The sequence below is a fragment of the Schistocerca nitens genome, chromosome 2 (assembly GCF_023898315.1).
Source record: "Schistocerca nitens isolate TAMUIC-IGC-003100 chromosome 2, iqSchNite1.1, whole genome shotgun sequence".
NCBI classification, from domain to species: domain Eukaryota; kingdom Metazoa; phylum Arthropoda; class Insecta; order Orthoptera; family Acrididae; genus Schistocerca; species Schistocerca nitens.
Genome location: NC_064615.1, coordinates 834,427,184 through 834,437,013, shown reverse-complemented (window position 1 = coordinate 834,437,013; position 9,830 = coordinate 834,427,184). Strand labels below are relative to the sequence as shown.

The window sequence follows — 9,830 nt, the reverse complement described above, 5'->3', positions numbered from 1 at the left end:
GAGAAAGCAACACATATTATCAAGAAACTCACAGAGGAAGAATTCCAGCTCTGTTTTCATCAATGCAAAACTTGCATTTAGTATTGTAGGGTTAGAGGAGGGGCTATATTGAAGATGACAATAACAAAATATGTATGTTTTTGAAACACAATCATTTACAGCAGTAGTCCAATTATTTCATAGCCACACCTTGTACATATGGTGAAGCAATAAATTGGTTGACCCTTTTAGGAAGTATGCTCATCGATTTTAACAGTTAACTACATCCTGATGAACAATGACTCACTTGTAACGTCTGCCACTGGAGTCCAATGAGGATTTCTGTGAAGTTTTTGCAATTGCTGAATCAACACACACTGCAAAGCACACTGCTATTCTTTAGATCTTCTCTGTTACCTCTGTCAACAGTTTCTGGTACAGGTCCCAGACTGACAAGTAATATTCAAGTATCAATTGAACAAGGCTTTTGTAAGCTACCTCTGTCATCACTTCTTGGGCATTCTTCCAGTGAATCTCAGTCTGGCAACTGCCTTCTTGCTATTTGTTTAATGCATTTATTTCTCTTTATATTTCTTCCGGACTTTTAGTGGCTGTCACTACTTCGAGTGATTGTTTGGAAATTGTATAATCTTACAGTGACAGATCTTCCCTCATACTTATGTACAATGCATTACATTTGTTTACGTTGATGGTCAACTACAATCCCTCCACCAAGCTTGATCCTCTGCAGTTCTTCCTGTGTTTTGCTACATTTTTCTATTACTGAAACTTCTCTGTATACATCAGTGTGATCTGCAAACAGCCTTATGAAACTTCTGTTACCCACTAGGTGTACTATGTACATAGTGAACATTTGTCCTGTGACCTATGGCAGACTGCTGCTACAAGAGCTGCAAGTTCTTTCACATATTCTATCATAATGGAAAATCCAGGATGGAATCTAACAATATTATGAGAAGGAAAGTTGCTACACTCTCTCTCTTTCTCTCTCTCTCTCTCTCTCTCTCTCTCTCTCTCTCTCTCTCTCTCTCTCACTCACACACACACACACACACACACACACACACACACACACACACATGACTGCAGTCTCAGGCAATTGAAACAGCACTCTGAGTAGCAATTTTCCTTCTCATAATATTGTTATATTCTATGTATAGTCATACAGGTAACTCACCAGATCCAGTCATCTTTGTCCATTGAGTGATTTTAATTGATTTTCTACCCCACACTCAGTTCTTTCGGTATATGTCATTTTGACATCTGTGTAACGATTGAAAGTAGGAACCACAGTATGATCTGCCTCAGTAAAACAGTTTGGGAAAAAGGAATTTAGTACTTCAACTTTTTCTCTGGCATCCTGTGTTTCAATGCCATTACAGTCACTGACAGTCTGAACTGGTTGCTTTGATCTGTTTGCAGATTTAACATAAGACTAATTTTTTTTAGAATTTTTGCCAAATTGAGAGAACAATTTCAGACAGTTCCCTGTCCCTAATAACTACCATAATTACTTGAGCCTCTCAGCCTATAGCTGGTAAATTGAAATCTTTCCATAATACTATAACAAGGCCAGGAAACTTACGCATGACCCTTCAAGTTTTCCCTGAAATGTCCTACTACTACAGTTGCAGAGGCAGGCTGACTATAAAAGCATCCAATTATTATGTGTGACCCACACTTGTTTTCACCCAAATTATTTTACATTCAGATTCTGTGTTAATATCACTAAATATTGTTCTACAGTTTACAGCTATAAACATGCCTCGACACTCTTCAGTGTTGCAATTAATGACCAGTTACTGAATTAGAAAAGTTTTTACTACTCATAGGTACAATAATGGTTACATCTTATGCAGTTATTAGTGAAATTGAACAAGTAACCAACATAGTTCATGCACATTAAAGTAATGCCTCCATGAATTGTACAGATGACTGGAAGGAATTATTTTAGTAAATGAAACATAGAATTTTTTCATATAATTTCCTCATTAATACAAAGGCACATTCCTTTCATCACAGTCCCAAGACAACTGGACACATTTTCTCCAGCAATAAATAAGTTTCATGAATTTGTTGTGGAAGAACTCCACTTCTTTTCATACAGTCGCGTCTTGACACCTGTGTGGATTTCTCCATTGGTACCATAGTGCCCATGATGACATTCCTTCATTTTAGGAAACAGATGAAAATCACTGGACATTAAATCTTGATGGTATAGCAGATGCAGTATTGTCATTATTTTCTGCCTCCTAAGCTCTTTCATGGTGGCATGTGAAGAGTGTGACTTTTAAGAGTGTCCCATTGTATCAAAATTTCTCCCCTCAAATCTCTAAAGGCACTTTTTTACAGTGCGGAGAGACTTAATATAAAGTGTTGCTTTAATGGTTGAGTTTGCTTCTCCCAAAGAATGTGGCTAAGTTCACTGGCATCATAAAACTCAGACACCATCATTTTTGTGAATCAAAAGCTGTGTTTCCATCGTTACCGGTCCACCAGCTTTGTATCTGTTTATCAAGCACAATACAGTGCTAACACTGCACAGGCATTACCAGTATTCATCAGCTGGAGCAATAATTTCTGCTGTGAGGATCTGGATGATTGCATGTTTCTTCAGTTGTAGTTATAAGCTATACACACATTACCGCAATGACTATGCCACTAAGCACAGCACTAGCTTGTAGCTAACTGATATTGCATCAGGTATTCTATGCAATGTGTTTAAACCATCTACATCCCAGTGCCACCTTCCCTTAGGGAGTGTAGTGCATGAAGGCTTTACTTATGATGATGATGATGATGATGATGATGATGATGATGATGTTTGGTTTGTGGGGCGCTCAACTGTGCAGTCATCAGTGCCATACGAAGTCTCACTTTTTTTTCACACTTCAATTTTTTATGCAGTCCAATGTAACCACTATCACAAATGATGCTGATGATGATGATGATGATGGTGATGATGATGATGATGAAGTGATGAGGACAACAAAAATACCCAGTCCCTGGGCAGAGAAAATACCCAACCCAACCGGGAATCAAACTTGGGACCCCATGATCCAGGGGCAGCAACGCTAGCCACTGGCTTTATTTATCTTTTAGTTGTCAAGGCATCAGCATAAGGACATTTGTAGTGTCTTATAGATATATAAGAGTTAAAGGAGATTGAAAGAACAGCAATACTAAAGCTGGTTAGAGTAACATAAAAAAATAATTAGATCTGATATAACTAAATTTTTCTTGAAACATTTGAGTCTCATCTTAATCTACGATAATGATAGAGGCTCATGGATGATCTAAAGAGAGGAAAAGTAAGGTCAAAATGTGAACTGAAGTTTGTGTTATGGAGGGCACTGGAGTAGATTAGTCCATGAAGGTGTGGTAGTTATATCACTGCAGTGGTGTAATGACTAACACACCTGCCTAGAAAGCCAGAAGACCTGGGTCCAAGTCCTGGCCTTGACACAAATTTTAATTCATTTCTTGGGTTTCTATCATTATTGTAAAAAGTAATTAATTTAATAAAAATTTCAACCCCTATTGAAAGATAACACACTGCTTACAACAGTTACTTGTATAGTGATGACGTGCAAATATTTTTTCACACATGCTCCGACAGACGGGATAGTACCAAGCAGACAATGCATCAGCCAGTGCACAGAGAATCACAGACCACACGTAGTGTTAAGTAGTAGTATACCTTGCACTTGCCTCTCTGCCTTGCCTTTTCCAAAAAGCCATTCAGCAGCAGGCATTATTCTCAGTGGCACTTCTGGTGGAGATGCCTAGAAATGCGCATGAAAAATATGCTTTTCCGAGTTCTTTAGTGATGGTAAATTAAGTTTGTTCATGTGATATCAGACACTTAATGGCTTGCTGTGTGATTAGTTTAGGTTCAATTTAGAAGATGGTGTGTGGGTTAGTCAGGTTGATTATACATAGCAACATAGCAGCGCCCAGCATTTGCCTATGGAGAGCTGGCAGTAGATAAACAACGAGTTCTAGATGGTTTCATGTATGCAGAAAAGCACTCGCCAGGGACTAAAAATTATGTGCACTGAGCATTTTCGTATTGGAGCCAGCTGAATTGCACTGATGATGCAAATTGCATTCTGAACCTAGTGTCAATTGGCAAAGAGGTGACATGGTAACACAATAACCAAGATATAGGAGAAGTTGACTCAGATAGATGCAGTAAACAGTCTCACTGAGAAAATAAGTAAATCATTAGACAAGAGAAATAAGATGGTAGGAATTTTCTGCAATCTCACAAAGGCGTTTGATTCTGTAAACCACGCATTACTTGTTTACAAACTTGAAAAGTATTAGCAGCAGTGCCCTACAATGGCTTAAACCCTACTTATCAAACAGAAAGCAAAGAGTTAGATTCTCTTCAAATGGCGCATATTATTTTTCCGACTGGAAAAAATAATCTCAGTGTGTTCCACAAGTCTCCATATTAGGCCCAGTCCTATTTCTATTCTATGTTAATGACTTACAATTAAATATCAGTTCTGTCTTATTTGAAGATCAGGATTCAGAAAAAATTCCCAAATCTGTGATCAGTACCATCAGTACCCTTAGAAACTTGGTTTCAGCTAATTGGGTTGAATCTAAACATATCTAAGACTAACATGATACAGTTCAAAAGCAAACAGCCAAACTGCGAGCAGATTAAGATTGTACAAAATAACCAAGATATAGGAGAAGTTGACTCAGTCAAATTCTTAGGTTTAAATGTAGATAAAAATTGGAGCTGGCTGGCACACATTGAATAGCTAGCAAACAAATTTAGCAGCTCTGCATTTGCAATGCAAATATTATCAACTGCAAGTGACATGGACACACAAAAAGTAGTGTATACAAGCCACTTCAAATCCATTATTAGGGGTAAGTTGACAAACATAGCATGGATACTAAAAATACAGAAAAAAAATCATTCAAAGTATGTGCACTGCAAATCACAAAGAACCATGCTGACCATTATTTAGAAAACTTAACATATTAATTTTGCCATCCTTATACATATATGAGATTATCATATTTCTGCACACCAGACATGAATTATTTGAGGGAAACCATTTTGTCCATTCACATTCTGGTACCACGTGCTACAGAATTTGAATCCGCGCCAGACGTCATGGACGTCGAAGACCCATAGAGGTCTCTGCACCATCGCGCCGTAAGCTGTGGCGGCACGCGCCTCCTGGCCTGCTTTTAGTGTGAGTGCACCACCGTGGAACACGTGGTCCCTGCAGCCAATAGCGGCACCCCCGATAGCATACTTAAGTGCCTGCCTCGCGTTCAGCCAGCAGTCTAACGTTGCGTGCGTCTCAGGACGTATTGCCTCAGATAGCGTATTGACTATCATGTTTCTATTCCAGTGGACGTGGTTGTCTTGTTTGGTTTGTTACTCTGTTGTCTGTTCTTGTTGTGTCGTAACGTCCTCCGTTGTTTGTGTCCGTCCTCTCCCGTTGTGTTGTTGTTCGTGGGCCACTCCGCGTGTCCCACCGCGTTTCCGTCACAACTACCCTGCGACCATTCCGGTCACCATTACAACACACATGGTACTAGAAACCAAGAAAATTTTATACTCCCCACCCATAACCACAGACTGTAGACCCAGGGACCTCAATATATGGGAATGAAAATTTGTAATAAATTAAAAGGGAACAAGTTGATGCAGATGAATTTAGGTTCTCTTACAAGAAAGCTACATGAGGTACTGACACAGAAGTGTTATTACTCAGTGGATGAATTCATGCAGGGCAGACTGGAAATTTGAGCAGTACACAATGCAGATGAATTTAGGTTCACTTAAAAGAAAGCTACGTAAGGTACTGACACAGAAGTGTTATTACTCAGTGGATGAATTCATGCATTTTACAGTAATCTAATCACAGGTATCACACACTGGAAATTTCAGCTGTACACAATGTGTTACATGTTCCAAGAAACATCCCTATAGTGTTATTATTTATTGTAGTGCTATTATTTATTAATGTAAAAATCATTCTAACTGTATTATAAATTTTTGACATGTCTCCTCTACGCAAACCAAATGAATTGCAAATGTATGTCATGAAATGAATAAAACACAATTAAATTAAATTCACAATTCAGAATTTCAAAGAGCATATTCCAGTTATTATCAAAAGCTTTTTTTAACCCTGTAAATTCTGTAAATGTGTGTACAACTCTTTCCAGTCATTCTTATAATCTGACTTACTGTTGTTTCTGAAAGACTTGTTTATTTCACTGTTATGTGTAATGTACAAAGTTTACTTTATTTATGTGCTTTGCTAATTACATATGATTTTCATGTGAAATGCCCTTGATATGTCAGTGATCATTAGGGTTTGTTATTGGTTAACTGAGCTTGAGGAATACACTCATAATTTGTTAGAATCATCTTTTGTAAAATTGTCATGGAAATGGTTGAAAAGTATTTTAGAAACATTTTACAGTAATCTAATCACAGGTATCACACACTTTAGTACATACTGTGGTTGTTCAGAAACTGCAGTCCTGCTTTGGGATTTCTATGTAAGAAGTAGTATTTAGTTATCAAATGATTATTAGGTATTTTGCTGTTAGGCACACTGTGTTTCCACTACATAGATATGTTATATGGTTTTTAAATATGTTTATGATTTCAAATTAGCATGACATGATTTGTCTTGGACCATTACTATTCTTTTTGGAAAATGACTATGTATATTTTTCATTTTCTCTCTGTGGATCTTTCATTTATATCAGACATGGGCAACCTTTGGTGATCCATGGGACTGATTCACATACTTACTTAAGGGGAGTACGTATGTCCTATACCCACAGTGTTAAATTTGCAATATTGATGACCCATGATCTCAGAACCTGTGATAGATAGAGATCTGAAATTTTTGGGATATATAGTATCACTCCTTTTCAGATTACTGAACCAGAATCAAAATATACAGAGAAATAAGTCCACTTTTTCTTCCATAAGTAAAAAACCGTTAGAGGTAGAGATGTTTTGGGAGGTTCAGTAGCTGCAGTATACTAAGTGGAAACATAGTGTAAAATTAGAGATATGTATCTGTAATAGTTCCTGAGATAATGGGTCAAATAATTTTTAAAATGTCATTTCTGGCAAATCACGTTCAAACATTTTATTTCATATTAACTTACACATGGATGCATGCCAGCTTCTAGAAACAGCTAGGCCCATAATCAGCATTATCTGGATCCTGTTCTTGACTATCCTGCAAACCTAGAAGATTCCTTATTTTCCTGCCTCTTGCTTCTTTAGTCATTTCCTCTGCTGCACGCTGGGCTTTCATGATGCTAAGTCCATCCATTCACTGAAAGGCTTGCAGTGCGTTGGCACCTGGAGTGATACCAAGTTCCTCTAGTACCCCAATTCTTCCCTTTATACCATCATTAAACGTTATCACAGCATCACAAACACCCAAGCATAGAGTTCTCCTTCCTGCAAAGACATTTTTTGGTATGCTGGTCCAAATTACATTATTGAAAGACTCATTCGGGTTTTGTGTTCGACCACGGAGACATTTCGAAAGAAGGTCAGGATGATCTAATTCTCTATACATTGGTTTAATAGCTTCCATCACTGCAGATGGTATGCTATTTTTGTGCCTAAATTGTTCCTCGCTACCCGCTGCCTGAGCTTTGCGGTACTTGCACCATGAATCAGCACCAGGTGGACAAAGACCATGTATAGGTGTATCATGAGTGGAAGATTTGTGGAAGAATGTAGCCCACACTGCTCGTTTCATCCCCTGTAGGTCATGTGTATTGTTTCTTATTGCCATTCCATAATAATGCTGGAGTTCATCAATGTTTTTGTCTGTAAGTCTTCCTTTACCATTTAGAGTATTTCCATCTGATAACTTCTCTTTTCCTTTTGTCTGCTTAAATTTTCGGAGATGTATTCCCATCCATTTTTGAACGTGGCCCACACATTCAATCCTAACAATCTGCTTATTACCATAAGGTTGGCTTTCCACTACTGATTTGTAAGCTTCTGAATCACCATCACATCACTCAGTGTAACACACACCTCTCTCCTGTTGTGAACATCTGAACATAGAAACAACTGCAGTAGCCTCCATACCCCCAATAGTTCCCTCACAATTCTTAGCACAATTTGTTTTATGGCTTTCACTTGTTTCATCAACTGATTTACACTGATGACAGCATTTAGTTAGCACTTCAATGTCTAAAACTTTACCTGTGTCAACACTAGTGACAGTTGCAACTGCATTTTTTGATGTGTGACCTCTCTTCTGCCATGTGCCATCAACTGCCACAGATAAGTCTGTTGTGTTATTTAATTCTACTGCTTCTTTAGCAGCAGCTTTCATAGAAGCAGCAGCAACAGATTTGACGCATTCACCAATTACTTCTGTGTACTTACTTGATCTGGTTGGTGGGTTTGGCAAGTTCAGCATTGCACATAATACTTCAGCTGCAGTCAATCCTTTCCCAATGAACCTCATTCCATACAGGAATCTAAGGGCACGTTTATGCTGCCACCTCGCTGCTCACTGGCATGGCACGGTGATGATGAATCAAACCCACAGAATCCTATCGTCCCATTTAGCATGCACCATCGTAGCTCGCACCGCTCGCTGCTCACTACTCACTACGATACTCACCAGGCAATGATATCAAGCTGGTTTGTGTTTCACGCTACGATCATCGCCGTCTGGCCTGAAACTTGTACTGTGATTGGCTGCTTCAAGGTCACTCTAGCAGAGCACTGTTTGACTGCTTGTTGTGCACGTGGTAGTTTCGTGTCCCATCGTGCACAATATTGTTTGTTGGATGCAGTTTCTGTACAGGCCACAAACAATGAGTGAAGATTTGAAGCAAATGATTATTTCAGCTGTTTTTGAATGGAACACCATCTGGGACCACAGGCATGCAGATAATCACAACCATTTCATACTGGATAAACTTTGGAAAGAAGTTGCAATAAAATGTGGAACACGTAAGTTGCATTTCAATTTAATTTCATTACACAATACTTTCTTCATTAAATGAACACTGAAACAGATTAATTATTTATGTAAAACATAAGCAGCATATTGTCTGTTGCATTACACAATATTTTATTCATTAAAGAAACGTTTAAACAGATTCCTTACCTCAATAGCTTCAGCAGGAGCTACATTGTTTCTTCTTGATGGCTGAACTCCAGGAAGTATGTCTCTGTACTCCACATTGTTCAGTACATTCTCTTTGTCCACAATCATGTTATGTAAAACGCAAACAGCTTTCACAATCAGTTCTGCAGTCTCTACTTTAGTTTCAATTGGTTTGTTTAGTAATCGCCACTTCGCAGCCGCAATTACAAAGGCAAATTCAACAGTTTTTCTAGTTCGTGAAAGAACTTTATTGAACTTTTCGTTCGAGCAATCAAGATTTCTCCTGGCAAAAGGTTTCATCAGGTGTCTGAGAAGGGTGTACGCTTCATCTCCTATGAAGACAAAGGGGGCTTTAACAGCAGTACCTGGTAGAAAGTCGTCTTCAGGAATGTGAAGCATGCCTTTCACCATTTTATCGAACAAAACAGACATCCTGAAAGTGCCTCTGTCACTTCGTTTTCCAAATTCTCCAACTTCAATAAAAGTAAATTTACAGTCTGTATCACATACAGCCTGCAGAACTATTGAAAAGTATTTTTTATAATTGAAAAACATAGAACCAGACCATTTAGGGCTTAAAATTCATATATGCTTCCCATCAACAGAATCTAGACAATTTGGAAACCCCGACTTCTCATAAAACATTTCAGCTGTTTCTCTGAATTCTTCTTCCATTCA

General features: G+C 38.3%; 1 protein-coding gene across 1 annotated transcript; it reads right to left on the bottom strand.

Moving 5' to 3' along the window:
- Window positions 1-9,021: 9,021 nt before the first annotated feature.
- LOC126235372 (uncharacterized) lies at window positions 9,022-9,563 on the bottom strand. Its single transcript, XM_049944095.1, has 2 exons — window positions 9,153-9,563; window positions 9,022-9,051 (listed from the first exon to the last, which is right to left on the bottom strand). Exons 1-2 carry the CDS (start codon window positions 9,561-9,563, stop codon window positions 9,022-9,024), a joined length of 441 nt encoding a protein of 146 aa, XP_049800052.1.
- Window positions 9,564-9,830: the final 267 nt, after the last annotated feature.